This window comes from Macrosteles quadrilineatus, unplaced genomic scaffold (assembly GCF_028750875.1).
Source record: "Macrosteles quadrilineatus isolate MER2022 unplaced genomic scaffold, UCM_ALF_1.0 Scaffold_5__1_contigs__length_97177068, whole genome shotgun sequence".
Lineage (NCBI taxonomy): Eukaryota > Metazoa > Arthropoda > Insecta > Hemiptera > Cicadellidae > Macrosteles > Macrosteles quadrilineatus.
Window position 1 is genome coordinate 8,321,829 of NW_026542598.1, and position 27,545 is coordinate 8,349,373.

The window sequence follows — 27,545 nt, forward strand, 5'->3', positions numbered from 1 at the left end:
CCCCCTTTAGAGTAGGTGGTTAAACTATTCTTTAACATATATTGTTGTAAATATGTAACTGTATGCTTTATTGAGGACTGTGTCCATATTATGTAAGGGCTCACTTTAAGTCGTGTTTGAACGTTACTATTCACTAGGTGTGCAATGCAGTTGTATGCTTGCAATATTGAGCGGAGCTAGCATATTAATCCAATACTTTTCTAAAGTCAGTTTTACATCTGTTCCTCGCAAATGAGATTAAATACTTGCAGATCCAATGTCAATGGTATATTTGGTTCACTTAAATGGAATGTCTATTTGCAGTATTCTAAGTCAATTAAAAGTCTGGTTCACGCAAATGAATTGTCTAATTGCAGAAACCAAAGCATATGTTTCATCTGGTTCTCATAAATGTCTAATTACAGTATCCAATGTCAATGATACATTTGGTTCGGATAAATAAAATGCCTATTTGCATTATCCAAAGTCAATGGTACGCCATTGACTGTTTACATAAATGGAATGTCTATTTGCAGTATTCCAAGTTAATGATACGATATGTTTACTTGCGGTATCCAAAGTCAATGATACGTCGGGTTCACGTAAACGAATTGTTTACTTGGAGTATCCAAAGCAGTGGTTCATTTGATTCACATAAATGGAGTGTCTATTTGCAGTATCCAAAGTCAATAGTACGCCTGGTTCATGTCAATGGAATGTCTACTTGCAGTATCCAAACTCAATTGTGCGTAGGCCTAGATTTGGTTCACGTAAATGGAATGGCTATTTGGATTATTTAAAGTTAATGGTGCATCAGCCTTATTCCGCCGACCATAATTATTGGTATTTCATTTTGTAGTAAATTATACTCAATGATATTAATCCGATTGTTCTTCCCTTTTTCTCTGTACGGTATTTGGTATTTGTAATATGCTATTTAGATGATTCGTTGACTAACATATGTTGCGACTCTTGTTTACCTTTTTATTGTTATCTCGCAAATAATGTCATGGCAACCAATTAACCCATAAGGCCCATGTTAAATTTCCAAAAGTTTGAATTCACGTGGAGAAAAGCCCTGTGGTCCGATTTGTACCATTTCAGATTTATACCTTCCCATGGTCGGTTACTATGATTGTGCTAAATTTTGTGCAGATCGCTTCAGCCGTTCAGGAGGAGTATTTGTAAAACAAAAGCAGGAGTGTAGTATAAGAGCTTCGCTCGCTTCGCTTCGCTCCGCTCAATTACGCTACAAAGACGAATTTTTTTTTAATCAAACACAGACATTGGAATTATTTTTATACTATAAGAAACATTTGAAAACTAATAGCATTTTTAGGTTAGACCTTTCATTTAAAGTTCCAATCTAGTCCAATCAAGTTGGTTTTTATTAAATAACCAAAAAAAACGGCGTGTACGCAAACATTTTAATTTCCTCCCGAGGTTTTTTTTATTTTTAACAAACTTCCCATATAGGGGATAAGCTATTACCGTAGTACTCATGGTAAGACCTGGACCCAAGACCGATTTACTTTTTCGTTTTGAGGTCCTCAGAGGCCAAAAACACCCTCCTTTCAAATTCTCACACACACACATACATAAATACAGAGTGTCCCGTGAAGGGGTTTAAACGTTTGATTTAAAATTACGTGCCCATTTATGCTCCGAATACTTTGAAACTGTACACAATTTATAAAGTAGGTTTAGAAAATGTCCTGGGAAAATTTCAGCTCCCTAACCCTCGTAAACAAATGGAGGTATATTGAAAAATCGATACTTTAAACAAATTAAACTAGTGTTTTTGGTTTTGTAAAATATTTATATTATCACATCCTTCGAAAATTATGCTTTTTAATCAGGATATCAGAACATAGCCTAATGAAAAAACTAAAATTAGATTCAAAAATTATTCAAACCGTGATTCATTACTAGTTAATAGATAATAATAAATTAATTAATTTAATATGATTAGTTAATTAAAAACATTCAATATGCCACCATTTTGTTTCTACGAGAATTAGGGAGCTGACATTTTCCCAGAATAGTTTAACACATATTTAATAAATTATGCAAAGTTTCAAAAACATCGGTCTATAAATGGGCTAGAAATATAAAGTCAAACGTCAAATGATCGGACTATGGGAACGGGGGTTTATGTGGGGTTTTATGGGTTAAAAATGGGGGTTTTCCATTTTTGACCTTAAAAACATAAAGTTTCACAATTTCTTTCCAGACAATTTTTTACAGAGCTTAAAAACAGAAAAAATTGTATTGAAGTGTTGTTGTATGCCTAACAGTTAAGGAGATAGTAAAAACAACTTTAAATAGTAAACTTTAGATTACATTAGATTTAGGTATTTGGCAATAATTTTTCTGAAAAAACTACTCTATGTTGATATAGTGTATGTTGGTATCCTTATATATAATACGTGAAGGCGATTTCTACGAAACACTACTCCTCCGTTAGTAAAGGACGGATTTTTACAAACGATATGTCAAAATTAAGTACTTTTTGTGTAGAGGCCCCCTTTCACCAATTTCTGCAATAAAAGTCCTCGGGCTTTGCCCCACAGGCCATCAAAACCCCAATGTATTTCTTATGAAGAAAAGATTATGTTTACTTATACAGACGAATAATTTGTAATAATTACAGCTGTCCGTAGTAAATACATGATACAAACAAGAGCGTTCGTTTTCAGTTTCGATAACTGGAATGGAGTGATTTAATACATTTTCTTTGAGTTTAATCTTTTAAGTCGTCGAATATTTATGACTGTTATTCGTTTCGAAATAACGCCTACAACATTTTGCAATTGCTCGAATTCGAGCAACAAGTACACTTGTGTTGTTTATTCTCTGATGAGAATAAATAAGTCACCTGTTATATAAATTTCTATATTTGTACTACCTTGTGTTCACATTGTAAATCATTATCAACTATCTTGTTGACTGGAGATATGAAGTGCATTGAGGCTCAGTAGTTGTGAACATTTCAGACACAATGGATACCCCAAAATTGTTAGATGAAGATTTGCTGGAAATAGTGAAACATGTGCATTCAACAACACCGGAATATAGTGTACCTCATTACATTTATAAAGGCACAACTGTATCCGAAAGCATGATTCAGGTTCTGGATGATATTCTAAACATGGAGGTCAGAGAGGACGATACTTGGATTTGTACATTTCCGAAAAGCGGTAAGATTGTTCCATATATAAATACTATTAATTATACGATATTAGATGCTTAACATTATTTATAAAATATAGGATAATTCTTAATTAAATATGTTAGCTCCAGGTAGACTCTATACTTCTTGTCTAATTAATTTTTAACCTCTTTTCATAAGTATTTCGAGATTATATATTGTATAGTGTTTATAAAATATGATTAGTTATTATTTACGAAATTCATAGCAGGTTTAAAAGATGTGATTGGATATATAAACATAACTCTTCAAAAAACCCAAAATACTTTTAAATAATAATATTGCTAAGTAGTGTACTTGACATCTTAAGCCTGTACTTTGAATGGATTAATATAAATAAAAATTAGTTGCTGTTTGTCAAAAGTTTAAGGACACGACAAATAAACTGAATTATTGGCTAATGTTCTTAGACTATTGGGGCATAATACATTGCTTTATATTATTCAAATAAACAACGTTATTAGCATTAATTTCATACCAATATGAACACTTCTATGCTAAAAATGATCATTATAATTTTTTTTCCTGTTTAAAAATATTCTAAATAATGCTTGTTTTTAAGAAAAATATAATAATAACTTATTAACAAGAGGCCTATAGTAATTAACTTTATTATGTGTTAACTCTTTCCAGCACGGAAAATACAGGTGTCAGGTGACCCCAACCTGCACGCAATTTTTTTATGTTTGTAAACACTTTATAATTTGTGTTTAGAACCGTACTAAGTTTATAAGGTTATATAAAAATGCATTAACATTTTTTTTTTATCAGTTAGTGATAAAAGGGAGTTACACATATGTAACACCGTGCAGCAAATGGAACATATTTTATTGAATCCCATAAATATTAAATATCAAGTTAGAGGTTTTTTTTTTGGGATATCATAAATGCAAATGCAAATTACAATATAAGAAAGTATATATTTTACACATATGCAATATAAAGCATTACAACATCATATGGAGACCTGAATAAATGTAGTAAAAGAAAATTCACACACTGATAAATGTAAAAAAAAATAAAATGTTAAAGTTACTAAGCCAAAACAAAGTAATATAAAGGCCAATTTATATTTAAGTAGAACATGAATTTAAAGAAGGGTTTCAATAAAAAAATGTTCTAATATGCCCAAACTTTATCCTAAATTGTAATGACATAAGAAAAAACTATCAATATCGAGCCAAAAATATGACAAAACCTATTTATAATGTCATGTTATTTGTAAAAATGCATAAACGCAATTAAAATTAAGTTTCTGGAAGATTTTATTGTTAATTTATTATTTATGGATGGATATATTTGGAACGCTGAGCTGCATGGTGTTACATTTGAGTAACGCACTTTGAAAACTCAAAATACATTCTAGTTTACTGATTTTATGACTCTAAACTAATACAAGGGACGCTATTATAACAGTGCATTACAAAACAGCATAGGAATTATTATATAGTCAATAACAACATATCTTTCATTTGCCTAAAAATAAAGACGGGATCTTGGGCACGAGTCTTTCAGCAGGAACAGCTGTTTTCTAAGAGTTATTTGTCAGAATGTAAACAAATGGATGGTGCTGCCACCTAGCAAAGGTCCATCGTACTAACATTTAAAGTTTCCAGATGCATAGCGCTAGTAGTCGCGTTTACAAAAAATAAAATGTCTTGCGATACAAAGATGTAACACCGTGCAGCAAAGAAGTCAAAGTCAGTCAATGTAACACTGTGCTTGAAAGAGTTAAGGCTGTTGGTAGATGCATCTTATAGCCCAGTCAATGAATGCAATAAAACACCCTTTTTCGCAACTAAATGGTGGAAATCTGGATTTTTTATATGTGATAGAACCACATGAGAGGTGTATTTTCCCAAAATTCCCCACTTCTACCCCTTGAACTTTCCCCCCCACCCCCCTCCAAACATAGAAATTGCAGTGTTTTACTTAATTGGTCATAATTCGAATACTATGTAAGCTATCGAGCTGCAATTTGTTTTGTTTTATTTCTGATTAGTTTTCCTACAACTTTTGTGTTTACGACATTTTTCTAAAACCAATACTTAGGGAGATATAAAATGTAAACTTCGTTAAAAGCTTTGTTTCAGAGTGCAAAATTTTGTTTTTCTCTATGTATACTTTTAAATATAAATAATACGGTTCAAACAAAAGTTTTAGCACGTTTTACAAGGTTTACAAATATATTATTGGTTAGTCATCTAGGTGACCGGGTGAAGAGCTGAGCGTCGGCAAAGAGAGCGCGTGCGGGCTAGTTAAACACCTCTGCGCTGCGTCAACGCATCTAGCCCAGCCAATAAACGCACAAACTGCCTTTTTTCGTAGCTAAATAGTGGAAAGCTGAGTTTGATATATGAAATGGAACCACTTAAGATGTGTTTTTACAAAAAGTTCCCGATTTCCCCCTTGAGATTTTCCCCGCAACCCCTTCCAAACCTGGAAATTACAGTCGTTTACTTTACTGGATATAATTCAAATTCTACGCATGCCATCGTAGTGAAATTTTATTTGTATTATTTGTAATTAGTTTATCTTCAACTTTTGTACTAAAGGTTTTCTTATAAAACTATATCCAAAGAGATATAGCATGTTAACTTTGTTTGATAATGTTTATGTTTTAGAGTACACAATTTTGTTTTACCCTCTATATATTTTTTCCAAATACAATACGCATAATGTGTCAGAAACAAAATTTTAGTATGTTTCTTAAGGTTTATAAATATATAAATTTGGTTAGTCATCTGAAATAACTGATGTAGTGTGGGTGACGGCAAAGACAGCGCGTGCAGGCTTCTTAAAGTATCCGCGCAGCGCAACCCCGCCCGTCGATGAATAAGGACCGGCACCGCTAAGTTCTTAACTGTTTCATACAAATCCTAAGACTTCCTAATTTGTAGCCTAATTTACTACCAAAACAATCTGTTTCCAAGCTAAACCGTGACTAAATGAAGCATATCGCTGTCAGTAAAAAGTGTTCGTAGACCCACTAATCCTTGATACAAACTTCTATTATTGATATGTCCCTCTCTCCACGCTTCCGACTAGCAAGGGTTAGCTTTCTGCTCTGCCATGAGTTGTAAGCCTGTGTTAAAATAATATCACGAACGACGTAGAAAACTGTCGGTAATATTTATAAGCCATTTGTAATGATAATGAATACAAATTAAAACCAGTCAATGTTAAAACTAACTTTTTTATTAAGTCTATATAGAGAAGATTTTAAAACACTTTATAAGCGCCTTCATCTTTATTAGCAATGTTTAACGTTTGCATAATGTCTACCACTAACCAATAAAGAACTATTGTGCTGACTCATTTTTAAGATAACATGAAAACAATCAAATATTAGAGAACAGAACGTCACCAAGATTATGAAAAAAACCCAATTTTATTGACACCTCTCACAATATGTTAAGAAAGGAAATTTTAATTTGCCTGTATGTATCTCGTAAATAGTCTTGCCTGCATGTATAGGGAGACAAATACAGTGTTTTACTTACTTGTTTATAACTTTTGGATATATGCCTTATTACTTTAAAATTGGAAAGTAAATAAAAGAAAATACGTCTAATAGCCTTAAACTTAAAGCATAAATTTGCACTTATAATGTAACTCACAATACTGTAAATATACATAAAAGATGGTAAGTGGTGGTAGATTTCGATTCGACATTGCAATCATCCTCAGACCCATAGGCGAATTGGGTCATCTCATCATTGGGTTAATTATGTTTCTTACCCAGCTTTATGTAATGTAATATATGTATCCATGTATATTATTGTCAATAGGTGTAGCCGTTGACAGAAATAATTAAAAAAATTATTATTTCAAATGAGAAACGAGTTAAGACTAACAATTTAAATTTAAGAAATGTACAAATGATTAGGTTTAATCTAATTATTATTTTTTTGCAGTTTACTAATTAGATCTTTACTGACCGTGAGGCGCAGTTAGTATAAATCTTGCGGAACAAAGCGAGTTTCATTGGTGGTAGATAATGGAAAGCACATTTTAACGTAAGGAAGAGCAAAGAGTATGTTTATAGTGATTTTCAAAGTGTTTATTAGGCCTAGTGTTCTATACCTCAATCTATCAAACTTCCGTTGGTCAAAGTTGAAGAAATCAAGTATTACAAGTATTGCAAGTATAACAAGTAAGTAGGTAGAGATTAATTTACCTAAAACAAAACTGGTTATAAAAAAGTAAATTATTGGGTTCCATCTAAATAATAATTGTTTTTGCAGCTAACGTTTAAGCTTGGATACAGATTGTTTTGGTAGTAAAGTACAAAGTACAACGCCTTAAGCATTTGTATACAACCTTTAAGAACTAAGCGATGTCGGTGCCTACGACGCGGCGCATCGACGGGCGGGGCTGGGCTACGCAGATGCTTTGAAGAAGCCTCTTTGCCAACGCACCACACTACATTAGTTCGTTCAGACAACTAACCAAATATATATTTATAAACCGTAAGAAACATTCACAACATTTTTGTTAGAAACATTTTGCTCATTTTATTTGAAAAAAATATATGAATTTGAATTATATCCTATATTGGGTATAGTTTTATAAGAAAACCTTCAGTACAAAAGTTGAAGATAAACTAATTACAAATAATACAAATAAAATTTCACTACGATGGCATGCGTAGAATTTGAATTATATCCAGTAAAGTGAACGACTGTAATTTCCAGGTTTGGAAGGGGTTGCGGGGAAAAGCTCAAGGGGGAAATCGGGAACTTTTTGTAAAAACACGTCTTAAGTGGTTCCATTTCATATAACAAACTCAGCTTTCCACTATTTAGCTACGAAAAAAGGCAGTTTGTGCGTTTATTGGCTGGGCTAGATGCGTTGACGCAGCGCAGAGGTGTTTAACTAGCCCGCACGCGCTCTCTTTGCCGACGCCCAGCTCTTCACCCGGTCACCTAGATGACTAACCAATAATATATTTGTAAACCTTAAAAAAACGTGCTAAAACTTTTGTTTGAACCATATTTGCGTATTATTTCTATTTAAAAGTATACATAGAGAAAAACTAAATTTTTCACTCTGAAACAAAGCTTTTAACGAAGTTTACATTTTATATCTCCCTAAGTATTGGTTTTAGAAAAATGTCGTAAACACAAAAGTTGTAGGAACACTAATCAGAAATAAAACAAAACAAATTGCAGCTCGATAGCTTACATAGTATTCGAATTATGACCAATTAAGTAAAACACTGCAATTTCTATGTTTGGAGGGGGGTGGGGGGGAAAGTTCAAGGGGTAGAAGTGGGGAATTTTGGGAAAATACACCTCTCATGTGGTTCTATCACATATAAAAAATCCAGCTTCCCACCATTTAGTTGCGATAAAAAACATTTATTGACTGGGCTATTAGGATATTTTTATTTATATAAAAAAAATTATATTAGAGGCTTGCATGCTCTTAAACATAAATTTTAATTGAAAAAAAAATACCGTCTATGTGTTTTTAACAATCAGTAAAAATTGAAGGTATGCACGCACTGGAATAGGATTTATATGGTTAGGCTTGCCTTTCTTATCTGACGGAATACTAACTGATGTAAAATAATTGAGCGGAGCGAGCGAAGCGAGCGAAGCTCTTATACGTCGATTTTTATGCATTTCGTAATACGCAAACTCCTCCTAGACGGCTAAATCAATCGTTTTCAAATTTTGCATGGTGATAAAGACCATACCGATGAGTGGCAACATCTATATGGCGTTAAAAAAGTCTCTCAGGAATCCGCCCCACTGGGTCTCAAAGTTTCAATGTAATCCTTATGGAAGCAGTTTTTGACACATAAACAAAGACATATGATCAGCTGATGACTTTTGAATGCAGTAGATAAAGAAATAGCTGATAGCATTATTCCACAGATATTAGAACAGAAACTGTATGGATCATAAATATAATCAAATGACGACACTAGCTTGATGTCCGTGACGTAGGAAGTGGTAAAAGAAGTAGTAAAAGTGAGCGGTATGGAGTGTGGAAACTGTTTATGACGATTAGATTAAGGTATCTGCATTCCTAAAGTGCTATGGGAAGGGAGGAAAACAGGTCCGTGACCTAGGAAGTGGTGAAGGAAGTAGTCAAGGTGTGCTCTCCGGAGTGTGGGAACTGTTTATGACGATTATTTTAAGGTATCTGCAATCCTAAAATGCTATCGGAAGGGAAGGAAACAGGTCCGCGACGTAGGAAGTGCCGAAGTGGTGAAGTAAGTAGTAAAGGCGAGCTGTTCGGGGTGTGGGATATGTTTATGACGATAGATTAAGGTATCTGCCATCCTAAAATGCTATGGGAAGGGAGGGAAACAGGACCGTGATGTAGGAAGTGGTGAAGGAAGTAGTAAAGGCGCGCTGTCTGGAGTGTGGGAACTGTGTATGACGATTAGATTAAGGTATCTACAATCTTAAAATGTGATGGGAAGAGAGGGAAACAGGTCCGCCACGTAGGAAGAGGTGAAGGAAGTATTAAGGTGAACAGTGTGGAGTGTGGAAACTGGTGGTATAGGAAGTAGTGAAGTATAAGCATAGTGTGGAACCGTCTGTGGCAGTTAGATTAATGTATCTTTAATCCCAAAATGCTATGAGAAGGGAAGGAAACAGGTCTATGACGTAGGAAATGGTGAAGGAAGTAGTAAGACTAGCAGTGCAGAATGAGGGAACTGTCTTTAGCAAATACATTAACGTATCTGCATTCCTAAAAAGCTATGGGAAGAGAGGGGGAAACAGGTCCAAGACGTAGGGGGTGGTGAAGGAAGTAGTAAAGGTGAGCAGTGTTAAGTGTGGAAATGGATTAATGTATCTGCAATGCTAAAATGCTATGGGAAGAGACTGTAGACTGTAGGTTAAAATGATTACGAAGCACGAATCGACACATATTTTCGATACATTCACTTGTTTACAATCTTTATTTCCAACTAAGTTGACAACAGCTGATGTTTACTCCATAGAGGCTAAAAACTATTTTTACTCCCTAAAGAGTAAAAATGCGTATGACGAGTTTTCGTATGACGACTGTTTTTGAAAGAGTTTTCACAGCAAAAAAAAAAAAAACACTATAATATGAACCCTCGATGACTCCGCTCAATTTTGTGGATGCCTCTGCGAACGCCACCTAGTTATTAAATACATTAGTAACTTGTTGTGGGTCTTCTATTTCTTCCCTATTTCTCCATTTTTACTAAGAAGTTTGATTTCTTTGGCACTATGTGCAATGTATGCATTATTATCAGTAAATTATAGGCTATTGAGCTATTGATCGTTTAAATCAGTTAAGTTCAAGATATCAATCAAAAATCATACTAGTTAACTTTGAAAGAACTTATCAGTAATATAAAATCAAACTGAATATAAATATTATTTAAAATGTGTTGTCTAAACTAATTAATACAGTGTAACGAGTTATTTTTCCTAGGGGGGGTAAGTTTTTGTTATTCGGCTGTGCACCTATTGTTGTTATCAACAAGTGGTGGCTAAGCTAGCTAGCGCCCTTTGACCCGGCTATCAGTTACGATAAGCCTAAAGTATCTTGGAACTTCTAGGACAGAGACATTCGAGTCGTTGCCGACTGTGAGTGAAGAGCTGGTTGGTGAATAGCTCAGTTGAGACGTCGAGTGCTTTAGTGACAAGGGTGTAAGTTGGTGGTGTAGCCTACAGTGAGACCATCGAAGTATATACTTCGATGAGTGAGACTGGTGGACATTGAATGTTGGTGTTCAATTTGGGTATAAACCCGCTAGTAACGAGAGTCGACTTTCCTTAATATTTTGGCATCAGTGTTGTACAGAATATCTAGATAATATATATTTCCTGATTTTATTGCGAGGTTTAGGGTTGTTACCAAACTGGTATTATTCTGACACAGTAGTTAGGGTTTATAGGTGTCAGGAATAATATTAAAGTATATTCCTAACGGTTCTGGGCTGGTGTTAAAGCGCAAATAATATATTTTGTTGATTTTGGGGGATATTATTTTGCGTTTTACCAAGAGTTAGTTATTTTACTAATAACTCTGAGGCCCGACCAGCCTAGGCTTACACAATTTGGCATGCGTAGTTGGAAGCACGTGGCTAGTAGGCTAGTAGCTAATTTTACTAGCGGTTTTTTTTAAGACGCTAGGCACGAGCCCGGTGTTGTTTTTCACATTACATCAGGCTAGACCTAGGGGTTACGGCAATATCACTTAGGTAAATTCCATTGGTGATTTGGGAGTAATAGTAGTAGTAGGGTTTCTATGATTTTAATTTAATCTGAACAGCTTGTTTATTAATCTAACACGTTATCATGGTAGCTTGGATAGCGTAGTACCGGCTATTAGATATATTTTTCTAGTGTTTGGATAGCATTTTTTTTTGTTTTTTTTTAGGGAGAGGTGGGAAAATGCATTTATGCACACAGGTGGCTAGCCTGTAGTGTGGGACTCCAACGGGCTTAAGGCCCAGAGACTACCCACTAAAAACCTCCTCTACTCTTCGGACACTAGCCTGGGAACACTTGTCGCACTTCATCAGAACTAGGCCGAGTTTGCCTACGCCCGAGGGGCTTACGCCGTGTCTAGCCGTTTATTTCTTATCAAATCTAGACTATGTTCCGATCTAGATCGTTCTTTTTAGCTTGAAGGGCATTCCGGACAAAGTGCGACCAGCAGTCCCAGTTGTCCTCACCCTTCAGCAAGGTCTCACAGATCGATTCAATCGATAGCACCCCAAGATGTTGAATGGCCTCCTGGCGAAGCATATCCCATTGTGGACAGCGGAAAAAAGTGTGTTCCGCGTCGTCAGGAATGCATGGGCAGTAAATGCAGTCAGGTGAATTCGTTTTGGCCATTAAGTGCAGGTACGACTGAAAATAGCCGTGACCTGACAAGAACTGCGTGAGGTAATAGTCAACCTCACCGTGCCGCCGTTCCACCCACGGTTGGACCTGCCTGATGAGTCTGGCAGTCCAACGTCCTCGAGTCTCCCTTTCCCAGCTTTCTTGCCACATCTGAAAAGTGCGGGAGCGCTCTTCTGTTCTTGCAGCGCCCTTTCCGATGTATCCTTGTCTCTGGTAGATTGCCTTCCTCTCCGCTGCTAAGAGTTTGACTGGGATAACTCACGGGACAGCGATCACCAAAACGGCCGGTTCAGACACCGTACGGTACGCGGAAGCGACCCTGAGTGCCGCCTGACGCTGCACTCGTGCGAGCCTCAACCTATACGCCTCCTTGTTAAGCGCGTCTGCCCACACCTCAGAGCCGCAGAGAAGCATGGACTGGACTGCAGACATCAGTAGTCTTCTACGGCTGGACCGGGGACCACCGACATTGGCCTTAAGCCTACTAAGAGCAGCAACACTCCTAGCAGCCTTGTCCGCCGTACGGAAGATCTGGTCCCTCCAGCTCAACTGGTTGTCCACCATAACACCAAGGTACTTGGCGGTTCGCGTGGTTCGCGCCTATAGTGCACTTGTATTATTATATGGTATTATTACTGAGTGAACGGGTTGATTGTAAGCTTGGGCATTAGAGTTGTGTATTGGAATATAGGGGCTGAGTGGACCCCGCATGGTGATAACTCGCGTTGTGGTTTTTATTGGCAAGTTGTCGTGTAACTCACTTTGTTTTAGGCACTCAGGGCTTAAACTATTGGATATTTAGGATGAAGCCCGAGTAACTTAGTCAGCAAAGACTCACTAGGAGAGTGGAGAATCGTCGTAGGCCTGGTGGTGATTATTGCACGTTTGTTTTGGTGACTTGTTTTTGACTTGGTCACAGTGCCCGTGTACTGTTAGACCCAGCTTTTGGCCTGGTGGTTTCCCTCGCCGCAGATCCTAGAACTTTACCCAGCCATATTAGGCTGTGCTATCCTTGGCAAACGTTTGCGATTGCACATTCAATATTTTTTTCCAGTGCGAGAAAAATGTGTTGCAACAGTTATTTTTGTTTACACGTAAATCAAAATGATGGCAGTAAACATTTTCTGTATCAGCTGTTTTTGCTAACTTCAGCTACAAAAAGATATTGTCGATAATATGGGCACATTCAAGGGCTATAGTACGGAAACTGGATTCTTTCCAGCCTTGTGACCAATTTTCGATTTCTTGTGGCCAAATACCCCATTTTAAAGAAAAAAATCTATAATCCTCCGACGGAAATAAGTTTGCCCGTACATGCGATTCTTTTGGATTATAGAATGTATAATGGAAGCTCAAGGGAGAAGATCAGAAGTACTTGATTAGTTCAATCACTTCTATCCCTAGGTTAATAAAAATTGCACAATCATGAAACTTCAGATGAGTATGTTGTTTTATATTAACTAATATAATGGTTTAATTACCTTCAGTCTCCAGTTCAAAATAAGTCGATTGCGACCTAGGTTTCAGCACGACGTTGTGCTATCATCAGGCTTCCAGTCAAAATGTTCAGTCCATTGGACGTCGTTCAGTAAAAACTATATACAGTTCACAAGACACAAACACATACACATTTACCAATCGGTATTTACAAGGGGAGTACATTTTGTCAAATCACCGGCCGCGACGAGTGACATCCAAGCCACAACTCAAGAGTGTGGTACTCGCTATGTGTGTACATTCCGCTTTTTGAAAACATCATTGACACTCTAGATCAACTGTTAGGGCCTTTAAGCGTTGTGAGAACCACAATAAACATTTCGCAAGGTTTTTATGTTACTTTAAGACACATGAAACTTGCCAATAAAGTTTTTTGATGTCTTACAATAGTATTGTAAGATTATAGGTTTAAGCATGTAAAAATGTGTGATAGGAGACCAGGCGGGAATTGTTTTCTGGCAAAAAAAAAATGTGTAAAGGGATCCAGAGTGACCGGTCTGATGCTGGTATGCGGGGCCGTTAATAAGTTTAAATGAATAAGTTTTCTCTTAATTTGTTGTGGTCACATATGTTTAACCTAATTTTCGTGTATAAAATCATGACGGCGTAAGCTAGTAACTCAATGGTTTATTTTTTATTACATAACAAGATATAAGATTAACAAGATATAGACACAACAAGATATAAGATAAAAAAAATATAACAAGATATAAGATATAACCAGCAACAACAGTATAAATAGGAAGTAATATAACAAAACATAATAATTAAAAATATAAATATCAAATTTAACAATAGAGCAAAACACGGACTAGAACAACAAAACAATATTGTAATAATATTGTAGTTTAAGGACAGTAGACAGTAATTATTATGATTACTAGGCGTGTCCTTAAACTTTTGACAGACACTGTACTGCATATGATTTTATGGTCGTATTCATCACTGTTATCCTATGTTATTCTACACAATATAAAAATGTATTTAAAATTACCTCATTTTGCATTTTTGCATTTTGATATGTTAATCAAATTGTGTTATAATTCATCAATTTGTTGTAATCAATCATTCCATGAAAAAAACTTAATTAATATTAATATGCATTAGTATGCTTAACATTAATACAATAAAATTTAAACAATGTGGTAAAGATTTTTAGAATGAACAAATGTATAAGTCTTACTAAGCTGACCTAAAACCTAAACACGAATTATGAAAATTGTCCAGGCTATTTTAAAGTAGGTAATGTATGTGTGTGCGTTGTTTTGCTAAATATTATTTATTTTAAAATCAATAATATTTCATATTATAACAAAAAATATCTATTGGTTTCACGGATTATGAAAACCAATATCAAAGAGTTATACCTCAAACATATATAAATAAATAAATATGCATTTATTTACGAGCGTCTTTCAGTACAAGAGCTGTTTTACAAAGTAACTCTTGTCAATATAACTAATTAAAAAAGATAAACAACAATTAGGATACAAAACAATGTGTATGACAAAACAAAAATTATAAGCTATATATACAATATTTTTGTATATTTACATATACAACTATTAGTAAAAATAATTAATTACACTACTTTGATACACCCTCTCATACTTTTTCAGGAACGCATTGGTCAGCAGAAATGGTTTGGCTAATATCAAATGATTTAGACTACAAGGGTTCTGAAATTCCTCACCTACAAAGAGTGCCATCCCTTGAGTAAGCTTAAATTACAAAATAAATGCACAAAACAGGTTAATTGTTAAAGTTTTTCTTGGATTATTTGTTTAACCTAAAACAAAATATTACATTACTTTAATTAATGGAAAAAAGAGAAACAAGTCTTTCAGGAGTACTTTATTTTATATTAATGGACCGTTTCATTTAGATATTGGTTTATTTTAAATTAATAAGCGTATTATGTAAAATTCATACCTAGAATAGCAATTTAGTACAAACAGGCTGTCTGGGGTTATCAAAAAAAGGTTTTGAACAAAACTCAAACTGTCTGTGAATACAAAATCGTAAAATAACTTTAGGTGTATTGTCTCCTCATAAAATAATTATTCACAGTTCAGTTTTTACACGAAATTTATTCACGTTGCTTAGTCTTATTTGTTATACATTTTTTTTATATTTGAATTTCACCATTATACAAAATGTGTTTTAGGGTTGAACATTTGTTAAGGCATTGTTCTGTGGCTGAAAATGATAATGAGTTTCATGTGGATCCTAAACTATTTATAGATTCAATTAACTGTGTAAAAACGATGAAGTCTCCAAGATTTATCAAGACCCACATGCCTTTCCATATGCTGCCCTTACAAATTCAACAAGGAGCTGTTAAGGCAAAGGTAACAGACATTGGAATATATCAATTAATTAAGATGTGGATGCCACTGAGTGCATATTTTAAACCCAAATATGAGTGAAGGTTGAGTGTATAATGAGTGGCGCGATCTTGTAGTCTTGTTAGTGACAAAGACCGACTTATTCCTTTTACACAGCTGTTAATTAATAGCCTATACAGCAAATGAAACTAAGGGACCTACAGTATATGGTGAAATCCGAACCACATTTTTGCCTTGTATAACGAAATTGGTCTAATTATCATGATAGTACTGATAAGTGCTCACTAGTAGGGACTAACCAATTTAGACTAATTTCGTTATACAAGGCAAAAATGTGGTTTGGATTCCACTTTAAACTGTAGGTCATGACCTCCAGTTATTCATGACCTCCTAGTAGCTGAGGGAAGGGATTATCATATTATGGATTATATACATCATAAGATATTACCTTTAAAGATTTTTATAATTGTAAATCCATTCAATTAATTCAATATTTTTTAAATGCCTTGAAAGTGGATACAACAAACGAATATATTAACCTTTGAAGTTTTTTTTTTTTTTTTTTGTAAACCGTTATTAAAATACTACATGGCGTGCTGATACATTAACTTCATGATGGGTTAGCCCCTGGATCAAGATAATGCAAGATATAAAATCGTATGGGTTTTGTGTTATGTGTTCTAAATGTGCAACGTACAAATGCTGATGAACTCATTCACGGATGAGAAAACTGATTTTCATCGTTCCAACCTGAAGATTATAGTATTCCAAACCTAGAGCTTAGCAGCACGAATCAGCAGTTTTTTTTATATTTGTAACACAAGGATCAATTGACTCAACAAGTAATCTAAACCTTGTATATCTTGCATAACTTAACTATTAGTTCAAGTCAATAAAGTTACATTTTATAAATTATATGTACTGCATACTAGGTTGCCCGACAGACGTCGTCTTGTCCTAATGTGTTTTTATGTCTAATGCTCGTTCATTTTCAAGATGAGCTCGTTCGCATCGCTTAGTCACGTCCGGGTTGAAGTTCGTTTGTACGCTCACTAACCTTTAGGTTGGAGCTCGTTTGCTGCGCTCAATTGCCTTCAGTTTAGCTCGTTTGCAACGCTAACTCACCTTTTGGTTGCAAATTAGTGTTGTCATAAATTTAATAAAGTAATAGTGTTGCGCCCAGTTGGTAAACCTATCAACTGTTTAATGCTATTGAACATCACAGAATCAAATTGTTTAGTTGAACCAGCTGTTAAGTTTATTTCCATTTAAATGTAAGTATTCATAAGGTTAACATAGGAAACTCCAGAGCTACTGGGACGGAGCCCTGTTGACGGATCTGCAGCAAACTTCACACAAACCAAATGCTTAATAATGCCTGAAAGTTTCATTACAATCTGTCGAGCGGTTTAGGAGTCCATGACGTTCAAATAAATATATTATATATATATATATAAATTTCCTCTTTTATAAATATCGATTTACTAGCTGTAACCCGCGAGCTTTGCCCCGTTTAACTTCTTAATTTTCAAGATTATCTCGTTCGCATGGCTCAATCACGTCCTGGTTGAGGTTTGTTCGCTACGCTCACTCACCTTTAGGTTGGAGCTCGTTCGCTGCGCTCACTTGCCTTCAGGTTAGCTCGTTTGCTACGCTAACTCGCCTTCAGGTTAGCTCGTTTGCTACGCTAACTCGCCTCCAGGTTGAAGTTCGTTCGCTACGCTCACTCACCTTTTGGTTGCAAATTAGCTGTTGTCATAAATGTAAAAGAAATAATAGTGCTGCACCCTGTTGGTAACCCTTGTAACTTTAATGCTATTGAACATCATAGAACAGAACCAACTTGTTTAATTGAAACAGCTGTTAAGATTCAATAATTCAATTTCTCATAAGGTTAACATGGGAAACTCCAGAGCCACTGGGGCGGAGCCCGAAAGGATTTTTGAAATAAGAATATGCCTATATGTTAATCGGGAATGTGAGCTATCATCATGCCAAATTTCAGCCCAATCCGACCAGTATTTTTCGCGTTCACTTGTCACAAACATACATCCATACATCTATCCATACATCCAAACTTTCTCATTTATAATATTAGTAGGATAACTATTAGTTACCCGGTGCGCATTGCTGCACAACAACTATTATTTTAAATGGTAATTTGTTCCTTACCATAAATAATAACCATAAATAATACCAAAAATAAAAATGGAATATTTTACTTAATTCCCAGTGGATAAACAATGTTTTTTGTTTTTTTATTAGGTGTATAAATATACTAGCTGTAACCCGCGGGCTTTGCCCCGTTTAACTTCTTAATTTTCAAGATTATCTCGTTCGCATGGCTCAATCACGTCCTGGTTGAAGTTTGTTCGCTACGCTCACTCACCTTTAGGTTGGAGCTCGTTCGCTACGCTCACTCACCTTTAGGTTGGAGCTCGTTCGCTGCGCTCACTTGCCTTCAGGTTAGCTCGTTCGCTACGCTAACTCGCCTCCAGGTTGATGTTCGTTCGCTACGCTCACTCACCTTTTGGTTGCAAATTAGCTGTTGTCATAAATGTAAAAGAAATAATAGTGCTGCACCCTATTGGTAATTTTTGTAACTTTAATGCTATTGAACATCACAGAACAGAACCAACTTGTTTAATTGAATCAGCTGTTAAGATTCAATAATTTCATTTCTCATAAGGTTAACATGGGAAACTCCAGAGCCACTGGGGCGGAGCCCGAAATGATTTTTGAAATAAGAATATGCCTATATGTTAATCGGGAATGTGAGCTATCATCATGCCAAATTTCAGCCCAATCCGACCAGTATTTTTCGCGTTCACCTGTCACAAACATACATCCATACATCCATACATCCATCCATACATCCATACATCCAAACTTTCTCATTTATAATATTAGTAGGATAAGTTATTTGTCGTATCAACCAACACTTGAGCACGCAAAATACAGCTGTTCATGAGAAATGCATGCATTTTCTGAACCGTCGAATGTCAGGGATTGCCCTATGGCCTTATAATGGTGATTGCGAAAGGTGTAAAGGAAATTGTAGCTGCTTAAATTCAGAGGGTAACCTAATTCGGATGAAAAAATCAGTATTCTTGGGATTAATTCTATTTTGGGAACGTTGAATTTTAATGAAATCGAACACGTTAAACAAACGAAGACCTTGGGATCGTGGCTACACTCCTTTAAGCTTACTTCTGATAATTTGTCTTCAATCAATTTTGGTGTAATTTCTTTAATCGTCACTCTGGTAACGTTGCACAGCTCGGTGGATTTAAGTTTTCGCATGTGGGTATAGAAAAAAGATAAAAACATTAAGGCATTGCCATCCCTTTTATTTTTTATAATACTTTGATAAAGGTTTTTATGTTTACATATTTAACATTGGATAATGTATACGTTGTTGAGTGCACAGGTGTGCTGCGATTGAGGTTTAATATATTTGGGATTATTCAAAAGTAAAATTGTTTGCTGTGCTGCACTCTGTGGAAAAATTGTGGCACTATTTCAAATCATGACTAATACAGCGTGTTGTGATTATTCAAACCTACAAAAAGGTTACTGGGTAACAGGTAGTTATATTTATTTGTAAACATTGTAGTTCAAAAAGTCTGACATTGGTCCACTTAAACCCCCCTGTGGCGAAGCCCTTTTGACGGATCTGCACCAAACTTCACACAAACCATCTTTGAACAATGCTTAATAATGCCTGAAAGTTGCATTACAATCTGTTTGAGCGGTTTTGGAGTCTTTGGAGGCATACATGTATATACATACCTACATACATAGCTCTTTTATAGATATAGAAGATTGTTTATCTACACTTTTTTCTTTCAATAATACAAAATCCTGTTTCAACAGATTATTTACGTAATGCGTAACCCAATGGATGTTTGCATGTCGTACCTTCACATGTATCAACAATGGTATAATATTGAAATTACCTATGAAGACTTCGCCGACTTATTCATGCAAGGTGGTCGTAAGTATGGCACTTAAGCAACGAACTAACTGGAACTTGATATTTATTTTGTAGCCTAAATATAAAGTTTGTGTAAGTTCATTGCCAGAGAAATAAAAGAAAATAATTTTCAATCTGTTTTGGGATACAAAAATTAAAGTGCTCCCATGATTATGATATTTGAATTTAATGATTAATTATGAATGAATTATATTTCCATTGAGTGTTTTAGTAGTTCGCCATTATATTTCCATTGAGTGTTTTAGTAGTTCGCCAGTCAGTTATCACCGTAGGTGTTTTTAAGATACACCTAGGACCCAGTCACTGGAGGCTAAAACACAGTTCGTTAAAATGTTTATTAGTTAACCGCCCGTGCTCCGCCACGGGAACATTGTCAGCAATAAAAGACATAATAATTAACTGTTTATCTTTGTATTTTATTTAGGGGCTGCTTAATTTTTTATATGAAATAGAACATATAGTATACCTGTATAAACTATTTTATGTTAATCAAACCGATTTATTACTTTAACCAAATGAATATTTTATATTAATTCAAGTTTCACTTGAAAAATAAATAGTATACGAACTGCGCAATGCTGATAACCTAATAAGCAGCTACTGATGCTTTGGAGATAATTTGCTCAAGTATATTCCTATATACATTGTTTGTTTCATTACATTTGTTGTACGGAATAAAGATAGTCACTAACATGTAAATCACGCATCAATAGTGGATCGCATTTCACGTATCCTTGGCCCATTCTGTGAGTAACAGCTGTGTTTACGTCGTATATATAAAGTTTGGCATACTTTGTTCACTGTTAGAGGGTATTAATGGTCCAGTACGATGGTAGTGTAGTGTAGTGTACTACTATTGTAGAGTGTTCTTGTCGTAGCCCTTAGAGAAAACGTAAATTCTAACGAAGTTTGACAAATCGACACACTATCCTCTTTAATTTGAGACATAAATCTTGTAGATCGGTCCAGTAATGACTGAGAAAACAGACTTACAACTTTGAATTAAATATATAGATAAGTTGAGTATAATGTGTGTGTGAACGTAATAACTCAGATAAATTTTTTTCATGGTGTACTCTTAACATTTGCTGAAAAACGCTTTGTACTGACCTGCAAGCAATTTTTAGTGCTTTTTAAATTTTATATTTTGCATATTGGGAAATAGTACGATTTCTTTATGAAATAGTTAGAGTACAGTGCAATTAGACCTAAACCGGGACACCCAAAAAAAGTTCCATACCAGTGCTAAATTGTGAAATACACTTCCCTCAATATGTGAAAAAAGTTACACTGATTTGAGTGTCGGGTTAGGGGGTGGGGGGGGGAGTGGGTGAAAATGAGGTCAAAAAGGACTTTTTTACTTTCTCAGAAATTACTCAAAAACGGTGATTTTTTCTAAATACAATGAATTACGAAAATTCTATTAATTTTCGATCAAAATGATACTATACAATACCTATCTACTATGAACGGTTCAGGCGATATTAAGGGGTAAATGTAATCTTTTTATAAAAATTCAAAAACATGTTTTTTTTTTAATTAAGGACACTTATAAAAAAGTGTCTAATGCTAAATCGTTTAATAGGCCTGCTTTAATATGTGTAAAAAAGTTATATTGATTTGATTGTCTGATTTGGGAAGGAAGGTTTTTTAAGAAAAATGGAGGGAAATGGAACTTCTTTTACTATTTTACAAATATCTCGAAAACGGTGCGTTTTTATTGATACTAGAGGTCGTCCAGTGGTCGAAACTTGACCAAAAATATGCAATGTACAGACTTATCTATTTTCACACCACACTATGAATAAAATATGTGATTGGAGTTTCTTCCATTTGTTTTTATTTTATGTTTAGATTTCGTTGTTATTTTGTCACTAGCATGACAACCCATGAGATCCATGTTAATTTTTTCAAAATTTTTAATTCTTTTTCTGAGCTTATTATTGAGCCCATTTTAACTTATAAAGGCATACTGCACATCTATATTGAAGGGTAAATGCGATTGTTTTCTTAAAATCCTAAAAACGTAGTTAAAAAAATTAAAAAAATTGAGGAAACCCATAGACACCCATAAAAAAAGTTTCTAACGAGTGCTAAATTGTTTAATAGACCTCCCTTAATATGTGTAAAAAAGCTACACTGATTTGAGTGTCGGATTTGGGAAGGAGGGCTTAAATAAAAATAGAGGGGAAAGGGACTTGTTTTACTATTTTACAAATATCTCGAAAACAGTGCGTTTTGATTGATATATTATGAATTACGAAAATAATTAACATCAAATTTGGAACAAGATTATACCATACAATGCCTATCTAATATGAACGGTTCAGGAGATATTGAGGGGTAAATGTGTATTTTTTCTTGAAATTCAAAAAACTTTATTTTTTAATGGAGAAAAACCTTGGACACCCATAAAAAAGTTTGTTATGGATGCCAAATCGTCGGGTAAACCTCCCTTAAACATGTGTAAAAATGTTACACTGATTTGCGTAACATTTTTGGGTAGGAGGGGGTGAAAACGAGGTGTGGAATTTTATTCATAAGTAATTTTGTAAATTTTTTTATGTAATACTGTTTGTTTTCCATTTTAACAAAAATATATCGACAATTTAACCAAATATGACTTACCTATCTGAAAAGACAAACCTACCTAGATACGTGAACACAGAGAAATTTCTACCTCTTGAATTCTTACTTTTTTAGAATTTTAAGAAAAAAATCACATTTACCCCTCAATATCGCCTAAACCATTCATAGTTGATAGGTGTCAACTATATATATATATATATTGCAAATAATATATATATGGTATCATCTTGTTCAGAATTTAATATCATATATTTTCGTATTTCATTATATATCAATAAAACCGCACCATTTTCGAGATATTTGCAAAATATTAAAAGAAGTTCCATTCCCCTCCATATTTCTTTAAACCCTCCTTCCCAAATCCGACACTCAAATCAGTGTAACATTTTCTACACATATTAAGGGAGGTCTATTAAACAATTTAGCACTCATTAGACAGTTTTTTATGGGTGTTTAAAATACGAAAATTACGAAAATTTAAATTTAGGCGAAATTCAATATCACCTGAACCATTCATAGTAGATAGGTATTGTATGGTATCATTTTGTTCGAAATTTAATAGAGATTATTTTTGTAATTCACTGAATTTTAAAGAAAACGCACCGCTTTTGAGTAATTTGCGAAAAAGAAAAAATATTTCCTATTTCGACCCCATTTTCACCTCCTCTCTCCTAACACGATACTCAAATCAGTGTATTTTTTACATATTGAGGGAGGTGTATTTAACAATTTGGTGCTGGTTTGGAACTTTTTTGATGTTCCTGTTCGCTCTTTTTTAAGCTAATTGCACTGTGCTATTGAGTAATGATTCAATCTGACGGATCTAAATTCGATTAGCCTGCAGCGGGTTTATAGTATGAAGTTATTTTGTATTAAATGTTTAGCATAGATTTCTCAATATTCTTAATATTAAAAATTACATATCATAACAATAAATAAATAACAATTTATTTTTATTCACATTTTTTAGTTTGTATTAGAAACTTTCTTTTCAATATAACATAGTGGTAAATGGAGAAACAATTCGATATCTAAAAAATATGCATACATGTGATTTTTCAGTGAGGTATTTACCATACTGGAGGCACTGCCTGTCATTTTGCGAACAGAAAGACAAATGTAATATACTTTACTTGAAATTTGAAGACATGATAAAGGTAACAACATTTACTTTAATTGTATTAGAATAAGGGAGAGAAGTAGAATAATATTTATATTTATATTTAAATACTTTTTTTTATTTGGTGCAAAATGTATACAGCAGTTGTCCACCTTATTATTTTACTAAAATTGTTTTAAGATTCTTGTAATGGTAATAGTTAAATACTAATAAACCTGACTACTATGACAACATTTCATTGGCCTGACTTAAAACCTATAACTGTGATATTACAACCCCTAAATATACCATAGAGCAACCTTGCGATTGGTGACGTCTTTAATAAAATGTAGATTTTTTATTTTGTTTTATAAACTTAATGTGAGAATTTTTTTTATGAAATAATAATAATCGGCTTAAAATGAGATGCAGGTATTTAAAATAGGTAAGTAAACATATCTATCCTGGGTAACATCCGTATCGATTCATGGATTCTTTGCTCTATCAAAATCTGTATTGTAAGATGCGTTTTACATTTTAATTTTAAATATGTTTTTGATGTTCTTGCTTCAAGTTATACGTAGCTGGATTAATAAACTTATCACCCTACCATGTCAAAGCATTGGAATAGCAACTTACAGTACAACCTTTTTGTTGAAGGACCTACCTGCTGTGATAAACCAAACAGCTGACTTCCTTGGCAAAAAACTCACAACTGACCAAGTGGCATCTCTCAGTGATCATCTTAGTTTCGCCAACATGAAAAACAAAAAATCTTTCAACATGGTAAATGAATTTGCTATAGTGAAGAAGCTGCAGAACAAAGTTACAGGCAAGACCTGGAATATATGTCGAAATGGCGTGGTAGGAGAGGGGAAAAAATCACTCAGCTTAGAGCTATTGGCTCGCTTTAAAACATGGACTGAAGAAAACACCAAAGGAACTGTATTGGAAAGACCTTTAGAGCATTATGGGTTTGATTAATGAAAAAAATCATTAAATACGTTTATAAATTCTTGTCCGTGTATGAAATTATGTAAAACCTTGCTGTAAGTATACTTAAGAACATTTCAAAACTATTAGTGGTTTTTAGGTCAGAAATTGTATTTAAGGTTCAAATTTACATTGATTGTATATTTTTTTTGCTGTAAATTAAAACAGTTTATAAAACAATAATTTTTTTTGTTTTTATGTTGGAAAAATTAGATAATAAACATCATTTTTGCAAAGAAACACTCTTTTTGCGTAGTGAACAATGTAACGATAAATCTTCGTAGGTGATAAATATTATGAAAATATTATGTATATTATGTATAACTAAAACAGGAGATTTCAGTGATGTAGTAAAAACATTATACAGTAGCAAATTTATATTTTTCCAACGAATGTAATTTCCATATACAAATAGGAAAAAACTCAGAAATACAACAAGGTTACATCGTGTACTCATGTGGTTAAAACATTGTTACTCATTTCAAAATAATACAATTGTTAAAAAATTTGTAGTCATTTATATTTTGTCAGTAATGTACATACCCTTGGATATATATTAAAATTTTAAATTGCTTCCAAGTTTTTCATAATTATTCTCATTTTGGATAAGTTTCCAAAATGTGTTACCTTAAAAGAAATTTAAATTCTCTTACGCTCTGAATTTCTAAATTAGCATGGTAAAATATTAAAAGATTAGACAATCAATATAAGTGTTATCTAGTTTTCAATCAACGCATACAGTTTACGTATTAACAACACTACGGATATTTTAATATGACACTTTAGACTACGCTGATATTATTTCTCCATCAGTGACCTTATTTTTAAATATCAAAAAATATCTTATATAAAATACAGATTGGCATCAATAATATTTTATTTTGCCATATGGCCGCTTTAAATTTTATAAATTAAGTATATAATAGCCTTAATAGTCAATATTTAATACATTTATATGCTAGTTGTCGTATGAGTTTTAGTTTTACTTTTTTACCACGTATTCTAGAAAAATAATGGTATGGATCATAAACATAAACGAAAGTATCTTTTTGGTCCGAAAGTAAACAAAATACCTATACTAATAGGTATTTACTCAAGAGAGGGTAGCGTCTTAGCCCCAGCTCTTTATTTACACTACCGACCAACCGTTGCAAAACGCTACACGCCAGTATATATATGCCGATGATACTGCGGTGGCGGCACAAGGTAGGAGTTTTGAAGAGGTGGAACAGAAGCTGACTATGACTCTAAATGAACCTTCGCAGTACTATGACGCAAATCACCTCAAGCCGAACCCTGCTAAGACCCAAGTTTGTGCCTTTCACCTAAACAATAGAGAAGCAGGCCGTGAGTTGAATGTGAGGTGGCGGGGAGACCGTCTTCAGCATTGTCCTACACCCAAATACCTTGGTGTCATACTGGACCGCACACTGACATTTAAGGCGCATTGTATTGCGACAAGAGGTAAAGTCTCAGCGAGGATTAATATCATCAGGCAGCTCACTAGCAGATGCTGGGGTGCTAACCCTAATGTCCTCAGAACCTCAGCTTTAGCGCTCAGTGTGTCGGCTGCGGAGTACGCTGCACCAGTATGGAATGCATCGTCACATGCAAAAAAGGTTGACATTGCAGTCAATGACATGGCTCGGATTGTAACTGGGTGTCCTGGATGGATCACTCTCAAGCAATCGGCAAGGCCACGTTGACTAACCCTCCCATACCAGCCAGGGAGGAACTGGCTCCTGGTGGAGGCCTCCATTGCACGGTGTGGAAGACCCTAAATCGAATTAGGGTCGAGGTAACAAAATTCAAGACAAACATGCAGAAATCGGGTCTCTTACCAGACGAAGAAACATCTTGTGCGCGTGTGGTGCTGTTCAGGATCCTGGCCATCTGCTGATCTGCCCACGCCTAGACCAGTCTTGCACATTAGATGATCTTTTACATGCGAATGGCAAAGCCATATCGGTAGCTAATTTTTGGAAAAGCGAAATCTGATTTCCGGACACGGAAAGTAAGTACTCAAGAGAGGTATAGAAGAGCCTTCGATGACGTCAGCTATCAGATCTCTTCTCTTGAGGGAACACCATTACCTCAACGATAAGGATAGAACCATCCAGCCATCTTGTAGTGGAAGCGTTCCTCGCTGATGAACAGATGGTAGCCGGATCGATTCCCACCGATAGCAATAACTTTTTGTCAACGATTTAGCTTAGAATGCGATTACTTATTAACTGTATATTATGTACAGAACTATTCGATTAGTAAACCTTCATTGGATTTTTTTCATTATCTGCAAGTTTGGTTATTTTGGTTAGGTAATGACAGTTTAACATTATAATTAAAAAATTATAAGATTAATTTGATAATTTTTCTCAATTTTACAATTAAGTATGACGTCATGGAACAGAAGCCAATCATAAGCCTTCAAAAGACACTGTTGGCAAAACTAATAGTGAAATAAAAGTTAAACGCTGTGCTCTCTACTACAGCACTGTTTACGGAGGAATTTTTAACTAAACTATGATGTCAACGTTGCCTCATTTATAACTCCCGTAAGTCAGACCCTATAAAATAGCATTAATTAATATATGGTTTTGTTTACTTTAGGGCCAAAAACGTTATTTGTTTATAAAACATACCGGGCCTTTTCTAGTATTCGTGGTTTTTACTAATACGATTCGAAAAATCAAGCTTTAACGTTCCATAACTATTTATATGCAAACGGTGAATATCACTGATAACAATGCATGCAGCTTATCACATTTTAGGATTGCATTCAATAGAAAATATATTCATCCAAAGAAAGTATGCTTCAGGTAATAATAACTTTCTTTGAATGTTTATCTGAACATGTTAGTGGTCGAAAACTCAGTGAAATTCCTGAAAGGTTACTTACAAAATTTCTACCTCCAAACTTGATACCAGTAGAATATTATTGTATAATTGGCTCTGAAATTTTTAACAGGTAACTCTATCAAAA

General features: G+C 34.5%; 1 protein-coding gene across 1 annotated transcript; it reads left to right on the plus strand.

The window, feature by feature from the left end:
• Positions 1–2,974: 2,974 nt before the first annotated feature.
• On the plus strand, positions 2,975–19,898 carry LOC128994246 (luciferin sulfotransferase-like). The gene is made up of 4 exons (XM_054418653.1): positions 2,975–3,179; positions 15,156–15,252; positions 15,704–15,887; positions 19,761–19,898. The coding sequence occupies exons 1-4, from the start codon at positions 2,981–2,983 to the stop codon at positions 19,896–19,898; spliced, it is 618 nt and encodes a 205-aa protein (XP_054274628.1). The 5' UTR covers positions 2,975–2,980.
• Positions 19,899–27,545: the final 7,647 nt, after the last annotated feature.

Excerpts from the sequence above, each read along its gene's own strand:
- LOC128994246 (XM_054418653.1), top strand. The coding sequence starts at position 2,981 with ATGGATACCCCAAAATTGTTAGATGAAGATTTGCTGGAAATAGTGAAA. Across the intron at positions 3,180-15,155 it reads TTGTACATTTCCGAAAAGCG|GAACGCATTGGTCAGCAGAA; the intron begins GTAAGATTGTTC and ends ATACTTTTTCAG. Across the intron at positions 15,888-19,760 it reads AAGGAGCTGTTAAGGCAAAG|ATTATTTACGTAATGCGTAA; the intron begins GTAACAGACATT and ends CTGTTTCAACAG.